The 17,602-nt window shown below is 45.9% G+C and overlaps 3 protein-coding genes across 4 annotated transcripts; 2 read left to right on the top strand and 1 right to left on the bottom strand.

The window, feature by feature from the left end:
* Window positions 1-156: 156 nt before the first annotated feature.
* On the top strand, window positions 157-4,319 carry LOC101071714 (endophilin-B2-like). 2 transcript variants are annotated; one of them, XM_029832681.1, is made up of 10 exons: window positions 157-306; window positions 930-1,288; window positions 1,794-1,922; window positions 2,005-2,138; window positions 2,354-2,446; window positions 2,554-2,637; window positions 2,726-2,749; window positions 2,964-3,053; window positions 3,226-3,326; window positions 3,457-4,319. In XM_029832681.1, exons 3-10 carry the CDS (start codon window positions 1,880-1,882, stop codon window positions 4,013-4,015), a joined length of 1,128 nt encoding a protein of 375 aa, XP_029688541.1. In that variant the 5' UTR covers window positions 157-306; window positions 930-1,288; window positions 1,794-1,879; the 3' UTR covers window positions 4,016-4,319. The 2 variants fall into 2 exon arrangements, with proteins under 2 accessions (XP_029688541.1, XP_029688540.1); XM_029832680.1 differs by lacking the exon at window positions 157-306 and having other exon boundaries at window positions 627-1,288.
* A 2,011-nt stretch (window positions 4,320-6,330) lies between these two features.
* LOC105418006 (pentraxin-related protein PTX3-like) lies at window positions 6,331-8,050 on the top strand. Its single transcript, XM_011615370.2, has 2 exons — window positions 6,331-6,533; window positions 7,401-8,050. The coding sequence occupies exons 1-2, from the start codon at window positions 6,398-6,400 to the stop codon at window positions 8,030-8,032; spliced, it is 768 nt and encodes a 255-aa protein (XP_011613672.1). The 5' UTR covers window positions 6,331-6,397; the 3' UTR covers window positions 8,033-8,050.
* A 1,140-nt stretch (window positions 8,051-9,190) lies between these two features.
* Window positions 9,191-12,801, bottom strand: slc35g2a (solute carrier family 35 member G2a). The gene is made up of 2 exons (XM_003962403.2): window positions 12,557-12,801; window positions 9,191-10,749 (listed from the first exon to the last, which is right to left on the bottom strand). Exon 2 carries the CDS (start codon window positions 10,724-10,726, stop codon window positions 9,371-9,373), a length of 1,356 nt encoding a protein of 451 aa, XP_003962452.1. The 5' UTR covers window positions 10,727-10,749; window positions 12,557-12,801; the 3' UTR covers window positions 9,191-9,370.
* Between the last annotated feature and the right edge of the window lie 4,801 nt (window positions 12,802-17,602).

Raw genomic sequence — 17,602 nt, 5'->3', positions numbered from 1 at the left:
CTTCCTTAGACTGTTTTAATCCCTCCTGTCGATGTTTCTCTCCCCGCTGTCCAATGATCCAATCAGCTCACCTTTCTCGCAGGGCTGCCAATGGGACCAAAGTGTCTGCTTAAGAGCGCATTACAGAAGGCTGGATAAGGGTCGTGGCGTTTGGCTTCGGGGTCCAGTCATGAGTTCAGATGCTCAAAGCGTAACAGTCTGTTTTGTCCTTACTCTTCTTATTTTTGTGAATGTGTGGCTGTTGCTGCAGCTTTTCTCCAGATAGGACTGTTTAATATTTCCAACACTGAAGAGGCCTTGCTTGAGGTATCAGTGAGCAAACTTCATTTTTAGCTGTGTGTATGATGCAGATATTTTTACATGTGCAGTGCAGAAGTTTAATCTTGGGAAAAGTAAGGGGAATATATAATTTTTAATAAAAATTAACAATCTTTTGGCGTCATAGAAAGGCCTGAGATTCAAACGTATAGCTTACTGTAGATTATTCATTAATTGAGATCATGTTTAAAATAGTTTATAGTTTAAATCGTATCCTAATATGTGCTAAGCTGTATTTAAATTATCTGATATATTTATTTCAAATAAGAAAGAATTATTGACATGTTCATTCAAACGTCGGCTTTATTTTGGCTTCTAATCGTACTTCCGGGTCACGTGAGCATAGTTGTTTATTGCGTCTTCGGAAGCACAAATAACGTAATTATCGTCTGGATCTTAACAAGGAAAAAGAGAAACTTTTATCTGACTCTTGAATTTCACGTGTTTTCGTTTTAAAAGCGGTTTAATTCGTTTCCGCCTCGCTGCGACCGGGCGATGCTCACGCAGGTGTTCGCCTGCGCGCCGCCTTCCTGCTCAAGTTAATCTGTCCTGCTGCTGCAGCCATGTCGAGGTCAGGCTCTTGTTGCTTTTGGTCCTTTTGCTACGAATAGCGGAGCCACTGAAGTTCTTCTGGACCGAGGTCGGTTGGCGGACCTGAGGACGCCCGTCATGGAGCTGACGCGCTTGGCCGCGGATGCTGGTCAGTTCATCAAACCGGGCTGTCCCAGGTACGGACGCTTTGTAGTCTTTGGGATGTCAATGTGATGTTAGCGACGTGCTCGCGAGTGTGCGTGGGTCAGCAAAGTCGAGGTGTGGGTTCTGCTTAGTACACGGGGAGGAGATCTCGGCCAGGCGGACCGGACCGAGCTGGATCCTGGGCTGGAGGAGCTGCTGGCCCTGGCAGACGCCACCAAGACCTGCACGGACAAGATCGTCTCTCAGACAGAGGTTTTACTGCAGCCTAACCCCGGTGAGACCACGGCCTGCGTTATTATCATATCTGGGGGCGTGTTTTGTGTCTATAGATGTCCACTGGGTTATTTTATCCACTATATTTTGTCTATAGAGATGTACGTATTGGGCTCCTTCCTGTTTACAGTAGTTCTCTTTTTAAGGTCCATCCACAGGACAAATATATTTAATTCAAGGACTTTCTGGCATGTCAAGAATAGGTGGTCATCCTGCCGACCCATGTTCTGAAGATGACCTGCGCTATTTCCAGATCACGTCCGCTCGTCTCGCAATCCATTACTTGAGCTAATGGAGTTATGAGTGTAATTACATCAATAAGAGGACCCCCTCAGCTGGCAGATGTGATATTCTTCAGAGGCTTTTTTCTTTATCTTAATCAGTTTGTGCCAAACAAGGAGAGACTAAAAGGGGGTCCATTCTCAGGGGTGTGTCAGTGTCCATCAGAGGTGATTTAGAAGTTTTGTGATGTTCAGAAACGTGTACTTGGATGTCTTTTTTAACAGGATCGCGATTCGAAGATCGGCTTTATGAGCAGCTGGATTGGAGAATCCCATCGCGACCTCGTGCACAAGAGTCACTGGGGGAGCAAATGATCCAGGCGGGGCTGGAAATGGGGCCCAACACCCCATATGGTGAGTATGTTGGAAAATAGGGTTTAGAGAGTATGTGTAAGTTTGTCCTCTCTTAATGTGGGAGTGTGTGTTTTGTCCTCAGGAAAGGCTCTGCTCAGATGTGGAGAGGCTCAGAAGCAGCTCGGTGAGGCAGAGAGAAAATTTGTCCAGAGTACCAACATCCTCTTCCTCACCCCTCTGAGGAATTTCACAGATGCAGAGTACAGATCCATACAGGTTAACACACACACACACACACACACACACACACACACACACTTTAATATGAACTCTGGCACCTTTCTGTAGGTTCTAAAGCTAATTTTTACATCCCTTTTATTCCATGTTGTAGTTTACTTACTTGTTGGTTACTGGTAGTCTTGGGTTTTTTTTATTAAGTGTGTACGTGTGTGTGTGTGTGTGTGTGTGTGTGTGTTTATGTGTTTTCACAGGATGAGCGCAGGATGTTGCTGAACAAGCGCTTGGATTTGGACATTGCTAAAACCAGACTGAAGAAAGCCCACGAGGCTGAAAGCGAGGCCACTGTGAGTGTTACACTAATATTGTAACTTTATTATATTACAGATATGTGGTGGAACAGTTTAACCATTTGTAAATCTATCTGGTTGCACCTTGTTTTTTCCTGGGACAGAACCTGAACATGAACCCAGTGGAAACCGACTATTTGTCTCAAGTCTCCTTCATGTTCAGCTTCCTGCGTGTCAGATGGTTAAAGGTCAGTAAACATATGATTTAAAAAAAACAAAGCATTATCGTCCTTAACGTGGCTGATTTTGGTTCTCCGCTTTCAATCATTCACTCAGATGTGGGCTCAGGAAATCTCTCAGGTGAGATCACATTTAACTTTTCATACACACAGGACCAGCTGTAATCCATGGGAGTGGGAGGAATGGACAGAATTATGCTTCAAAAAACAACCCACATTAGAATAATTTAGAATTTAAGGTTTATGTATTTATATTAATAATGACGTATACTGTCATACAATGTATATGGGTGTAATTATATAGCAGGTGTGTGTGTGTGTGTGTGTGTTTGTAGGCAGAAATGGAATTGAGAATATGCGAGAGTCTGTTCAGGCGTCAGTCAGAAGTCACTCGGCAGGTTGTGGAAGGAATCGGCCAGACTCATGTATGTATAACAGATGTGCATTATTTATAACATAATCGCTATAATTCAGGATTGTACAGAGTATTCCTAATATTTTGTCACCCCCGAGTCTTTGATGGCTCCTCTCAGTAAAACACCAGCTGTTCTGACAGGAATATGATTGTGTTCATGAACTGTGCCCTCTGAATTGTAGACCCACCACATGCAAATCCTCACTGACTTTGTGGAGGCTCAGGCCAGTTACTTTGACCAGTGCAACCAGCACACTCAGGATCTTCAGAAACACCTGGCCAGGTGTGTACAGCTGCTCATTGAATGGAAAATGAAATTCAATTTTCCACATTACCTGTCTAGTAAAAGCTCCACTCCAGAACACGTCCAGAAGTTTGCAGCTCACTTGCTGGTGTTTTTATCGTCCTTGCAGCATCCCAGCAGTGCTCTGCTCCAATAACTGGCAGTCAGCCGGTGGTAGTGAAGTCAGTCAACAATCCTGTAGCAACCATGTAGCCAACGAGCCTGGCAGGCTCCACCCACATGCCATTAATGTCCACCGACTTCCAGAATTTGACCAGGACTCTTGGACCGTGAATGCACCACCTGGAACTGAAAAAACAAGCGAGGACGTGCCGCCACTTGATCTGCACAACAACAACAACAATAACAACACGCTGACACCTGGTCAAGCAATCGATCAAGAGTCAGATCTGGAGCCCTGCCCAGCAGATCCCATCTCGTCCCTCAGGACCACTGAGGGAGCGGGAGCTGCAGCCACCGGTGGTGCACGTACCCACACAACGATGGCTTCACCCTCTGAGCGCAGCGGAACCTCAAATGAGGCCGCAACAACAGACATGACGGCGGTAACCGTGACGACCAATTGCTTGGGCGAAAACCAGCCAATCAATGAAGCTCAAGAGCCGGCAGCCATTAACGGAGAAGGTATCCAGGAGTCATCAACAAGCGGCGGAGATGTGGCTCCTTAGAGGAGGACGGTGGCGGTCGAGATGTCACCTCGATATTAAAAAGGTTACATAATCATTAAAAGCAACTTTAATGAATCCCATCCTTGGGTCTAATCGTGTGTATTAAATTGACCCGATAATAGTACCACACCAATTTTAGCCTGTAACTGGTTATATGGTTGACGTCGACCCCGGGAAGTAGGTGTCGACGTTAATTACTGAGGTCTGTGAAGCCCTACCAACATCTAAACACGCTGTCTCGCCAACTCTTTGTGCCAAACGTGTGTGTGTCTTGTTTTTGGTGTGTAAATGGTGTCACCTGCCAGCGTAGTGTACATTTTTGTCCGTCTCTGACTGGTGTGCCCACCTCAGCTCCCCCAAACCGAACCTGCGACACCCTTTAAAGCGAGGTATTTGCAGATTTCTGCACCCTTGAGTCATGTTTCTACAAGCTGAGGTCATTTTCCACTGGACGTACGAGGTGTCATGAGGTGACAAAAGCACCGGGCTGAACAAGTCCTTTATTCTCCTGCATGAAGTGCGTTCCATCATACTTAAATGGGTGTTTCCCTGGCAACAGAGCCAACACTATAAAGTCCCCAGCTAGGCCAAATGGGTAAATATTTCCATGTCCACACGTCCATTTTCTCTGCGGGGGAACCCCTGCCTCACCGTGGTGTCGGGGAAACTGGCTGGAAAAGCTCAAATGAATATAGCGCTGGTCCGGCCATATTGGCTTACTTTCTGCTCCATGTAAATATCAGGGGCACAACAGCGGCACACCCTGCTCTTCCAGGTCCGGCCCATGTTCTGTTATTGTTCGATTTGCCCCGCTTCTGTTCTTCCCATCTGCTTCCGGTCACCAGAATCTCTGCTGACAACACTTGTCTCTGGTTTTGTGGGCCCGGCAAGCATCTACAGTGCTTCCTGCCTGTCTAAAAGCAAAAGTCCATTTCTGTCACCCATCTCTGACTTCTACCGCTTCATCTCTTCTCTCCATCATGTTTTTCTGTCCATTCCTCCCACTCCCAGCTGGTCTTCTTTCGCGCAACTGACATCTTAAAATGTAGGCGTGGTGGCAGTTGGAGCTGTAATCAACGTCTGGTGGCTGCTGGTTAATGTAGCTGCGAGTCATGTGATGACGTTTAGGACCCTTTAAATGCTAAATGAACTGTTTTTGACAACATTAACTACACGGCAGTGTCCCATGTGCTGCCCATCTCTCCAAATATTTGCAATTTTGTGGAACGAGGAAAGGTTGCTGCATACATTTTTCAAAGGTGACTCTTATTTCCCCTGCTTCCTCTGCAGGTTGCCTTTTTTTCCTGAGATAAACCTGTCTGTCCTCACTTCACTGAATCCCTCTGCAGCTATTAAAACCAGTGGCACTCTCAGATCTTCAGTCTGGAGGTCTGCAGAGAGTAGGCTCTTCCTCTAACCTCAACCTTGCTCCACTTTTGCAGTTTAATCCTGTCGCCTGTCCAACACTTTGTTTGCTTCCAAAGTCATCAGGATCTGTCAACGGTCCGGTGATTCAAACATCCAGCAGGATAACAGGGAAAATGCAACGGCAGCAAGGAGAGAAATGTCAGTATTGACACATGGAAGCTAAAAATACATCAGCAATACTGCAGAGTTGCTTTTATTAAATAGGGCTGTAAAAACAGACAAGGACCAATATACCTCCTACTATAGGTTTTAGGGTACTGGACTCCTTTACCAAACATGGCTGATGGGGAAAGGTCAGTTTTTGATGCTCATGTATGCCTTTTTCTCTTATTTAAGCTGTCTTCAACTGTCAAAGTATCTTTATATTTAGTAAGATGATATATATATATAGTATATATGAGGTGTTTGTGTGTATCTGTTTCAACACCCCCCCATAAGACATGATCGTGTAATAAAATATCAAAAGAATAGAGATTCTGTTTTTTTATTGATGCAAATGCTTTTTGCTTTTGTTCAAAGCTGCTCAACCCTGTTTAGCATATGATGCGTGGAGGTTCTGCCCTTCCGGGTCAAAGATGACCAATTTTCTTTCGCGTTTGATAAGAGTGAAATATAGATGCATCTAAAATCCTGCGTTTGAGTTTACTGCTGTTCCCGCTGCCAGCTGGGCCTCCGTCACCTCCTTTTCAGCCCAACTTTCTTCATTTAGCACAAACACGTTTCACCAAAATGCCCCTCTCTCTCCCCAGTCTGACTATTGCCCCAGAACCTCTGTTAGCGCGTTACTCACCCACCTTCCACAGCTCCCCTCTTCTGTCCCACCCACCTTCACTTCCCTTCATCTTCTCTTATAAACTCCGGCCCACGGCAGCCGGGTCAGTGCGCGGTGCCTGCGAGGTGACGGGGGTGACAAAACCAGGAGGCTGCAAATCAGGGTCTGCACCAACCTTCATTATGCATGTGTGTTCTTTTGTGCACGTTTTGTGTGTCCTTGGCTGTCTGGGCGCCTCCACATGTGTGAAACAAGCTGAATATGAAGCTAACTACGCTGACAACTATGATAACGAGATCTCTCAGGACCAGCAGGGGGGTGAGTGATTTTAGTCATCCTGTTACTTTTTGCTGTGAAGGAATTCCCATGTCTGAGTTCATGAAAATAATTTTAGTGGTTGTTAGGCAAGCAAACCCAGTTTTATTTACAGTAAATGTGCCCTAAATGGACCAGTTTTTGCACAATTTTTACAATTTATACAATACACCCAAAATCTCCGTGGCTTTGATGCATTTACATTTTAAGTTTGATGGATTTAACACCATAAAAACCCTATTTCTCTGCAAACTGAAGAAAGAAGCACCAGTTCACAAATAAAAGGGTCAGAAATATACATATATTTTTTGGTTTATCATGCTTCATCTCTAAACATTTAGTGGGGAAACATAGGAAAATAAAGCTACGCTTTAAAAACACTCTTATACTAACACTAAATAATCCAAAGGTTAAATGCTTATCATGGGCAGTAGTTTAATTTACATTTTTTCTTATTTAGCAATGTTTGCTAAATAAGGAGAATCCCACTTTAAGGATAGGATAAACTTTATAGATCCCACATCAGGGAAATTCACGTGTCACAGCGTATTACAGCGGTAACACCTTTTTCACAGGAGTCCTGGCAACGGCAAATATTATGTAATGAGGAAGAGGAATGTGCTAATTGAGTTTTATTTGACATCTAATTCAGAGGTTTGACTGATTTAAAGTATTAGAGTACATATACTCAGATTCCATCACTGCATGACCCCGATAATATTGATTTTGTTCCTACGTGCCACCCTTAAGTATATTTTCAAACTACTACTATATATAAACTTCTGGATTCATAAATAATATTTCTGGTTTGTGTGTCACAGAAATTTGTAGGTTTTCTTTTATTTTTTGAACATTTTTGCTAATTGACAGAGAAAGCCACACCTATGCCATGCAAAGCTGAGGAGTTCTCCAACTGGGACAGGCTGTTCATCGCCCTGGAGGACTCCCACATGAGGCAGAACGTGCTGCTGGACTCTTTGGGTCAGTGCTGTGGAGGAATGGTCTCACTCAGGACTCAGTTGGACAAGCTGGTCAAGGGGAAGGGTCTACCTGGCCTGGAGTCAGTGTACCGGCTGCACATGGAGCAGGTGAGGGTCTGGCTGCAGCAAGACTTGCTGAAGCTCAGGGAGGAGGAGGCCCAGAGGGAGAGGAACCTGAACGCCACCATGCAGCACCTCCTCCGCCGAAGCCACGAGGGGAATTCCCTACTGGAGAGGCTGGAGGACAGTTGGAGCCGCAGTGGGACACCTCTGGGAGGAGCGGAGAGCAAGATCAGACACCAGCCAACACAGACGCCAGAAGGTTTAGGGGCGGCATACGGGTCGGGGACGAAGCCGGCGTCTCCTCTTCTGAGGGAGCAAGACATGACTCCATTGCCGGACACGGCCACGGTCAAACGGGCCCTGGTTGCCATAGCAACAGAGCTGCAGACGGTGCACCTGCAGCTGAGTAGAGTGTTAGAGCAGGTAGGAACACAGAGGAAGGAGAGAGGAGACACATAAACCAGGGGCAGAAGAATGATGGAGACTTTGGTCATAATCATTTTGTATATACACAGAATTTTTAATTAACTATCTGAGCTTGTTGTTTCTTTTTCTTGTTGTAACCAACTTGTATGTACCACGAATGTTGTGGGTTCACTATAACATGAATTAAAATACTATTAAACAGTCTTTGAAAAAGGTTTCCTCCTCCTTCCTCCCCCACAGCAATCAACTCCTTTACAGGCTGAAGTTTTGCTGTTATTCGTGGGTCTGACTCAGTCATAGCCTTTGCTGCATTTGCCACATTTTACACCTCTACCTCGGCGCTTGTGCAGTGTGCAAATACCCGAGAGCCGTTTAAAAAAATGTCGTAAATCACTTTTAATTGTGTTCAAGACCTCGCCATGGAATCAGATGCTTTAAGACTCTGGATGCTAACGAGGCTGCGGCTCACAATGCTTCAACTATTTATGATACACAAAACGCTGCCAGGGCTGTTAGACTGCTGCCAAACCCTCCTGCGGCCACAGACACACATTAATATAAACCTCACATTGGCCGCTTTGGACTGGAGTTTCCACAGAATACGACGAGGCGTTTGTATGTAAGTGCTTTCTGAATTACATGTAATCACAACCGGTCTATGGCAACTGTTTATTGGAGAGCTTGCACTCGTGCGCTGACGGCATTATTTACACAGGAATTCCCTCTACGTCTGGTGTGGCAGGAGCTTTAGTGAGGGTTTATCGTTAATGTTCCCAGAAGAGGAATGGGAACAACAGGACGTGAGAGCGATGAGGAATACGGGGTAGCCTCCCAGAAGAGGAGAGTGACAGTGCACGTGTGTCTGACAGTGCTCATCAAATGCAATAACCGCTCCCCGTACCGCCGAATTATCAGCCAGCTGGCCAGGCGCAGAACCAGCCCTGGCTTCCATCCCTTTGATCTCCATTGTCGTCATCTGCCATCACACGTTCCTCTCTCCATGCCAAGCCTGTGGCCTTCTCTCTTTCAACCCACCTACTCTTCCTCTGATTGTGACTCCTTCTTCCCTTATTGCTATCCGGATCTTAATCGTCGGTTCTTGGCCGAGGCTCAGGCGATGAAAAGTAACCGATGAGCCACTACTGTGAAGAGAATGAGCTGAATAACAACAACATACTGATAACAAGGTGCTTCAGAAATGTGTTGTAGTCCAGAAATCTTTTAATATCACATCACAAGGTCACAGTAACAAACGACACATCAGTGGTACGATGCGAAGAGGACAATAAAAAATGAAGCTCCAGTCAACATTTAGCAGTCTCTTGTGTCCATCGGATCCAATCTTGTGCTGTGAGAGGAAGACCTACATATCTATTTAATGGGCGAGTCTAGAATCTCCTCATACTCTTCTCTTGGGCGGCGGCCTGCACCACGTGAGGGTAGCAGCTTCATTGCCACCAGCCAACCAACGCTCAGCATCACCATCACGCTGCCGACAACCTCTGGTGCGGTGGGGGCCGCTGGCAGCACAGCCAGGTGCAGCAGCATGGAGAAAGGTACCTCCAAGCTCTGAGAGGCAGAGACCAGAGCTGGGTGGAGACGAGTGAGGGCGTGTGTCATCCCCAGAAAGGCAGCCACCGAGCAGGCGGCCAGTCCTAGGACCAGGCCCCAGGCCGGAGCGCTTGTTGGCCAGGACCAACCTTCCCCTACCAATACCAAAGAGGCCGGGGCAAGCAGGCAGCCTGTCCAGCTTACAGTGAATAACGCCGTGCCCACTCCCACCCGCTCCTTCAGCGAGCGATACCCGACCAGCGCTAGAGCCATCCACAGCCCCGCCAGAGCCGAAAGAGACCATCCGAAAGCACTCCTCCAGAACACAACCGGGTCTGTGGGTGCATCTGAATTGCTGTCGTCCTCTGTGGGAAGTAAAATGAGCCCGAGGCCACACAGTCCTGCAGATAAGGTGATCCCGTCAGTCAATCCCACTCTTTCTTCTAGGAGCAGGAACGCCAGCATCGCTGACAGCGCTGTGGTCGTGAGGCGCCAAGTCGTCACGCCAGCTCCGACAGAAACGAAAGTCAGGGAGGAGTAAGCACAGCAGAGAGCGAGGGAGTAGGCCATGCCATAACAGAGGAGACGCAGACGGTATCCATCTGGTCCGAAAGGATTCTCCCCCCTGTGCAACGGCACAGTCACTGAGAGCAGCTGGACGATGGAGCGAACCAGGAGCAGAAACAGGGGGCCCAGAGCGAAGCGGTCGGAGGCCAAACGTGTCAGGACAATCAGACAGCCGTGAGCCAGCGCGGCACCAAGCAGCCCCAACCAGGTGAGCCGAGATGCCGACACGGACGCCTCCCCAAAACTGGCCAGCTGCTGCCCTACACCCTTCCCGGCACCCTTTCCTTCTTTCACCGCACCATCGCTTCCCTCTCCTGGCCCCTTGCTCTGAGGCTTGCTGGTCGAGTCCTTGTCTTTGGAGCCAAAGAGGGTCAGGGGCCACCTCTTGGCCTCAGTCAGCTGCTTCCTGTCTGAGGTCTCCTCCAGAAACGAGCCAAAGTCCTCGAATGACGGGGCATCGTCGTAGCCCTCATCGCCCGGCTGGGGGAAGTGCGTATGTACGCCGGGTTGAGGGGAGTAGGGGGTGTGCGTGGCATATTTAGCTGTGACGGTGTGGGGATGGATCTTCACTCTTTTTTTAGAGCTACTCAGGAGGTGAGTGGACTCCATTTTAAAACTTCAATGACGACAGACTGCAAGATATAAAAAGAGGACACTTTTAGAGCCAAATGCAATATTTATTTTACACTCCCACTGCATCCGCTCTCTCTCTCTCCTCTGGAGCGCTGCCTGATGTCTCATATACCGTTAATATTGCAGACCACAATAGCAACCAGTCACGCCCTGAACCGGCCATGTGGAGCGAATCCAATGGGAGCAACGTGACCTTCATCTGGGTTAGAGATTGCCGGCAATGACGGTTACATAAGTAACTCCTCAGCGCCTCATTTGACTCCCCACCGTCTCACTCGCTCTTTCCCTTCTGCACCATCACCAAGACACAAAACGACATTCAAATTGTGTCCGTTGTTGATTTTTAGGTCATAGTGTGTTTGGGGAGATGTCCCATAAATGTGTTTCCTCCGGTGCTGCTCCAGCGATGGATCCCTGCAGCAGAACACCGCAGATTTGGAACCCTTCCTGCTGCTGCATTTAAGGTTGAAAAACCTTAGATGACATTTTAAGGGCTGTTAAATATGAAATCCCCTCTCTTGTGTACTAATGTTCAGAACTGAAGTATAATAATATATCTTATACTTTTTGATTTCTACATTTCTGACATTGCTTGGAAGCGATGTGTCATGTTCAGGTTGTTAAACTTCTTTCAAGGTTCTTTATATAAATGACAAAAGTGATGACGGTGTTTTGAGTGCTGGGTTCAGCTCTTCTACTAGAAGCAGCTTCTGAATTGCTTTCTTTTACACCGGATAGGTCGCTGTCTGATTTTTGAGGAACCTGTTTGACCATTTTGAGTTGTTTATTTTCCAAATGCAAACAGGCACACCTGTAGTATACTGCAATTAAGCGCCAATCTGGTCTGAAATGGAACCGCAGGACTGAAGAGGACGTAAAGATAAAGAATAACCGCAGGCATGGGTCTGCGCTGATGACATTTGAGAAGATCCAGCCATTAACTGCCTGTCACTGCAGAGCAGACGCAGAGGTTTCAACTACAGCTCACCGCAGGAAGCCAAAAAAAAAGGACCTGATGTTCCAGTGTGATTCTTTACAATCTGCAATATTTACGGTTGTGAGAGGCTGCTGACGCAACGCTGCCATTGATTTAAAAGCCTGTTTCATACCTCACAAAACCTTTGAGTATTGGTTGTGAGTCAGTTTTTAAGGAAATTTGGCTGGCTGCATCTGACAGAAAATACTTTCATAACCATCCTCTCGGGCTCCAAAGCCCAACAAGAAATTTGTTATTAATTGGTCAATTATGCAGTTAGCTTTCCTCACGGTCACATTAAGGCTGATTAGAGCTCATATCTTGTGTAATTTATCACATTGGGTGTCTTTGGTCTTTGAACACTGTATTATGTAAATGGACATTTGTGTTTGAACTAGGAGATGAGCGTCTGCATGTTCTTCTCAAGGTTAAAGGTTCCTACAATGCGCTCCATGCACACACACACACACACACACACACACACACAGATAGACGGGAGGGAGGGAGGGAGGGAAATGAAGGCTCGGACTGAATCAGTTTAATGATTCATATATTTACCATAAAATCTCCCTCAACACGATGCGACCCGACTGACTGTTAATGCCGTGATGCGTTCACGTCCTCCACTAAAAAAGGACGTAAGTGTGTCCAGCCATAATACTCTGACCCGTGACCCTTCAGACAATTGTTAACGGCTCGTGCGTGCGTCTACAGACATGCACAAGGAGTCACCTGCAATCATTACATAACCGGATCCCATCAGCGCACCGTAAGGTGCGTGATCTACAACACGGGGTTAAAGCCGCCTCATCTCGTCCACATCGACCCACCTGCTCCTCCGGAAAACCAGCAGATCCCGCCGCAGTCAACCTCAGTCTCGGTCAACCTCTACCATCTCCATTTCCTCTCCGTGTCCATGTCTTTTATCTCTTCAGATACCAGCGTCTCCGTCCTCAAGGTCGATCCCACCTGCGCCCTCCTCACTCTGCTTTGCGGGGAGGAAACGTGTGTTTTATTGACCTGCTGCCTGGTCCATCCCTCTCTGAGCACTGATGGAGATGTGCTGCCTAACGTGTGTGTGTAAGGGGGGGGGGGGGGGGGGGGGGGGGGATCAGACAGACAGAGAGAGAGAATGGGGTAGGGAAGAATAATCATAAAGTCTGAGCATGCGTAATAACCAGTGAACGCCAACACTACAACCCCATGATCGATCTGTATTATTTATCACCATTAGTGCGTGTGTGTGCGAGATGAATGGAGCCATAATGTCAGAGTGTTGTCGCTATAAAAGCCTGTAGGATATCAATTTATGATTTAATTCTACAGTGTACATGTTTGAGTTTATTAAAACTGTTGATTATGTCTTGAGGCTGGGACCCCAAAGAGCGATGTTAGGTGCTGTATATAAATTAGCATGCAAAAAATAAATACTACCAAGATATGTCGGGTATATTTATTATTTTTACCTTAGAGGACCAACATGTAGAATGTCTGATGCTGCCATGATAGAAGTCAGAAGGGATAATCCCAAAAACACATAAATAAACTCACATGGCTGCTGGGAGATCAGTCTGTTTGGATTCACGGAAGGATCAGCGGACAGGAAATTGGCCTTTTCCCTCTCAAAAAGTTCCTCAGTGATCTTAAAGGTCAACAAGACTTCTGGCTATGAGGTTTAGAAAGTCCATTAAAAGAGCCTCAGATAGAAGAGCCCATTCCATCCGCTCACAGATACCAAAGTGGCCCTCAGAGATATGAGAGCTTCCTGGTTATCTGTCTGTAGGTCTGACAGTAGGAACAACAGAATGACATATTAGAGGTTTGGTACCTGAAAAAAACATAAAGAAGCAGCGTTAGAAAAGGGATGCGCTGTTGTGACCCCGGATAACCGTGCACACTTCCATCTTTTATCCATCTGACAGTAATTGCTTTGACATTTTGCAACTGTAGCATTTTGCGCGCGCCATTCTCTTTCCAGCAGGACTAACCTTTGTCAGGTACAGCTGGGTACGCCACGCTTAGCTTGAACGGTCAAACCACTTCACGAAACGCCGGCGGCTGCTTCATCGAGCTCAAACATGTGCACCATTGGCAACGTAATCGAAACACACGCTAACTGCCTCTCGGGTGTGAATTCAGGAGACACTAATTTAACTCTAAAGTAACATTTTCTGGTTCAAACAATACGTCTAGCTCGAAAAATTGCTTATTTACATGTAGACATATGAGCTGTGGCTTTGATTATTTATGTAATTATTCTAAGGGGAAAAAAAGGTTTCATGGGGCTTAAAAGAAGAGCACTTTATTTTCTACTCAGGATGTAGAGGAATATCTAATGTTTCCATGGTTACTAGGACCAAGAGACAGATCTGGCCGAGCAATTTAGGGTACTGCTGTTCAAACCCTGTTGGACTGTGTGCAGCCAGGTTTTTAGAATTAGCTCAACATAGTCAGACGGAGAGACGCAGCCTCCAGGGAGGAGTCATTGATTCACTGGGAGAAGAGTGTGCTTGGTGAGGCACAGATTAGCAGGACAGGAAGATGGCGATGGAAGGTGGTGGTGTTGGGGGAGAGAGCGTTGGAGTAAAGCTGAACAGGGTCTGATGGCCCGGCGGCTTCTCTTGCATTGCGCCGGCCAAAGCGAGATGAATTCTAAAGTGTAAATGAGGACGCCGCTGCTGATTTATTCATTCATCAAGGTCAGAAGATTTGCTGGAACCGATCCTCTAACACACTGTGGCCAATCCATCACAGGACCCACATATCACACACACACACACACACACACACACACACACACACACACACACACACACACCAATGAGGAAATAAGAGTCAATAAATCAACCTAATGTGCATGTTTGGAATGTGGGAGGAAACCTGACTATGGTGTGGAAACCCAGACAGAGGAGGACAGACAGATGTCCAGCCCCAAACGGAAGCCTGTTGCTGTGAGGTGACTGTGCTAATCTGTTCACACTAAAACCAATAAACCTCTTCCCATTGCAACATCACGGCGAACATAAATAAAGTGAGAAAGAAATAACTGAGTCGTAACTGCGAGCTGATGAGAGGCATCGATCACTGTGGAGAGGGGAAGAACTGGGACAAAAGGGAGATGACAGCAGCAAAAAGAACCTTGGCTCTGAACAACACATTATTTGTGTATTTGGCTGCAATCTGGTTGAAAATTTGTCTCTCTGGTGGCTCTTCATTTATGCTAAATGGGCCACTCAGACTAGTGCATTTTGCAATACCACAGTGGTGGGAATTGAGGGAGGGATGGTGAGATGAGAGGAGGCTGAAACATGTGGAGAGGCAAAGGCAGGAAACGCCGCAGGGCTGAAAACGCTCTTGGCAAGTTTGGAACGGATTAAAAATAGAGCAGGCGTAGATCGTAGAGTCTCTCTCTTAGTCAACAGCTCCAGGAGGGATGAGTGAGCACTGAATAAATCAAACATTTGTTCCAAAGATGTCAAAGATGGGGACGAAAACAGTTGGAAATGAGTTGGGAGGCTAAAGTTGCCTCTGACACCTGCATTCCCCACACGTGCAGATGCTGTTCAGCGGAGTAGAACCTGACCGTTTCAAAGAGTTTACTGCACCTTGCAGCTTCTGTTTCCATGGTTACGGCCCCGGGAAGAGGTTTTTTTTAGATTGCAGTCGATGCTGGTGCTGGAGGACGTTACGTGCGTATCTCCAACAATAGCCATGGTTACCATCCATTAGCATTAGCGGCAGAAATCCTAGATGTAACCAACATTTGAACAAGGAAAACTTGAGAAACTTTTTGTTTTTACCCTTGGCCTCAAGGTAAAAACAAAAAGAAATCCTTCCAAACCACCATACCTCTGCATGCCATGGCAGCTGGAGCTAATCCACATGTGTTTCACACCACAGGGTGTGTTTACATTGGCACTGTTAGTGCGGGTTAGCACTCAGATAGGTCGGTCCGTCATAATCCAGTGGTCTTGTGGATATAACAATTCACAGTGTAGTTGCAAGATAACAAAAACACTCTGAGTTCAGTTTTTATTGCGTTTTCTCTCAAAAACGCCCATAAGTTTGATTGGAGACTGTTGATTGTTGGTCATTATGTTGCTTCTGCTTCTCAGTCTGATGAGGGATGGATGAGTCCTCTTTGTGATCAGGTACTCTGCGAACACTAGTCCTGCGTGTCTTAAAGATCACCAATGATCCGAGCTTTACCATCTGTTTCCTCAGAAACGTCCTCAGTCCAGATACTTGATTGCACCCCCTCTCCATTTTCTTATCACTTTAGGGCAGTCTTTTGCTAATACCACACCCCCACCCTCTGACATTCAATCTCCTCCATCTTTTGTTGCCCTTGTCAAGTAAGAGTTCACCCTCTCCTTCTCTGGCAGAACCTGCACAGCAACCCTGGTTTTACCTGTGTAAATCTTAGACCTCAAGAAGGGGTTTGAGTTCACTGGTAGAACTCAAATATTTGTGTATTTCTCTCCCAGTTGAGAATCCTGTACTCACATGTATTCAGCAGGGTTCTGTTCTTGGACCACTGGTCACAATGATGCATGTTTAGATTTAAAAGCTCTAAATTTGCAGCACAAATGATACTAGAATTGTGTGCTCGTTCATGCAAGAAGTGAGGGAAAATCCAAACTGTTCTACAAATTAAACAATAAAAACTAAAAACTAAAGAGTCGGAGGTTAAAGGAGTGATGCTGCTGGTTCTCCAGTGAGAGCTGGAGGTCAGAATTTACGAGGTGCAAAGGGAGACTCATTCTGACATCTGCAGTGATTGATCCTGCTGTTATGTGTTACACCTGCAGTCTCCACGTCAGCACTCAGTGACACACCTGATTTGATTTCTCATTTCCTCAGTTCGGCTACTCACATTTTAGCTCCTTTTTTCCCACCGAAACTATACAAACGTGTGGTTCAACCCAACATCTCTGACATCCACACACCTGATATCTTCATGCAGCGGTAGATTTTTTTTCATCAAAAGCAGAAACTTTCCCTAAAACAACAGTTGTGATGCTCATAAAGCCATAAATGAATGTATATGAACCAAAAAAAAAACAAACCCACCTGATCTGCACATGAACAGTAAATTACTTGAACAGATATTGGTATCACAACAGTATTTGTACATTTCTGGACCCTGATGGAGATGTGCTGTTGCTATGGCAAACAAGAGGGCATCCATCGGATGAACCACCAGACATTTACGTGTGTGTGCCTGCGTCACAACCTTATCTATTAAAAGGATTAAAATAGAAAGAGAAGCCTGGCCCTGAGACCCTCATTAGGAATAAGGGGTGGAGAAAATGGATGACTAGATTCTTATCATCATTACATACACGCACGCGCTCACAAGAACACACACACACACATACACACACACACACACACACTCACACACACATTCACACACAAAGTGCTTGATATCTCTTGATGATTTGTAAATGGGATGATAAAAGTTAATTACGGCCTATCCATTTTTTAATCTCTCGCTCTCTGGAAGTGTAAAACTGTAGTGAGGGTCAGTGAGTAATGTGCAAAGAGTTTATACACGTGCCATTTCTGCACAAGTAACCTCTCGAAATGTAAAAGTGTTTGGCTAGTTTGCTGAAGAAAAAGTGTTGTCCAAAGGACTGAAGGAAAAACAAAGGTAAAGAAAGCACCACATATTCAAGGTTAATGATGAACCCATTGCAAAGACTGTGCCTATTTATTCTTGGAAAAATTATTTTGAATTAAATTTTTTTTTAAAAATGTTTCCCTCCTCTGGGCAGAACTAACTAGAACTAAAAAAGTAAATGCATCAGTAAAATACATACATAAATAAAAACAATTAAATATGCAACTTTTTAAAAAGAAATCCTTTAATG

Source organism: Takifugu rubripes, chromosome 2 (genome assembly GCF_901000725.2).
Source record: "Takifugu rubripes chromosome 2, fTakRub1.2, whole genome shotgun sequence".
NCBI classification, from domain to species: domain Eukaryota; kingdom Metazoa; phylum Chordata; class Actinopteri; order Tetraodontiformes; family Tetraodontidae; genus Takifugu; species Takifugu rubripes.
Note: the sequence above shows the minus strand (reverse complement) of the source record. Positions and strands in the feature narration are given on the sequence as shown.

Bases quoted from the DNA above. Each gene is read 5' to 3' on its own strand.
- slc35g2a (XM_003962403.2), bottom strand. From the start codon at position 10,726: ATGGAGTCCACTCACCTCCTGAGTAGCTCTAAAAAAAGAGTGAAGATC.
- LOC105418006 (XM_011615370.2), top strand. From the start codon at position 6,398: ATGCATGTGTGTTCTTTTGTGCACGTTTTGTGTGTCCTTGGCTGTCTG. The intron at 6,534-7,400 runs GTGAGTGATTTT...GCTAATTGACAG, and splicing joins CTCTCAGGACCAGCAGGGGG to AGAAAGCCACACCTATGCCA.
- LOC101071714 (XM_029832681.1), top strand. From the start codon at position 1,880: ATGATCCAGGCGGGGCTGGAAATGGGGCCCAACACCCCATATG. The intron at 2,750-2,963 runs GTGAGATCACAT...GTGTGTTTGTAG, and splicing joins GGGCTCAGGAAATCTCTCAG to GCAGAAATGGAATTGAGAAT. The intron at 3,054-3,225 runs GTATGTATAACA...TCTGAATTGTAG, and splicing joins AAGGAATCGGCCAGACTCAT to ACCCACCACATGCAAATCCT.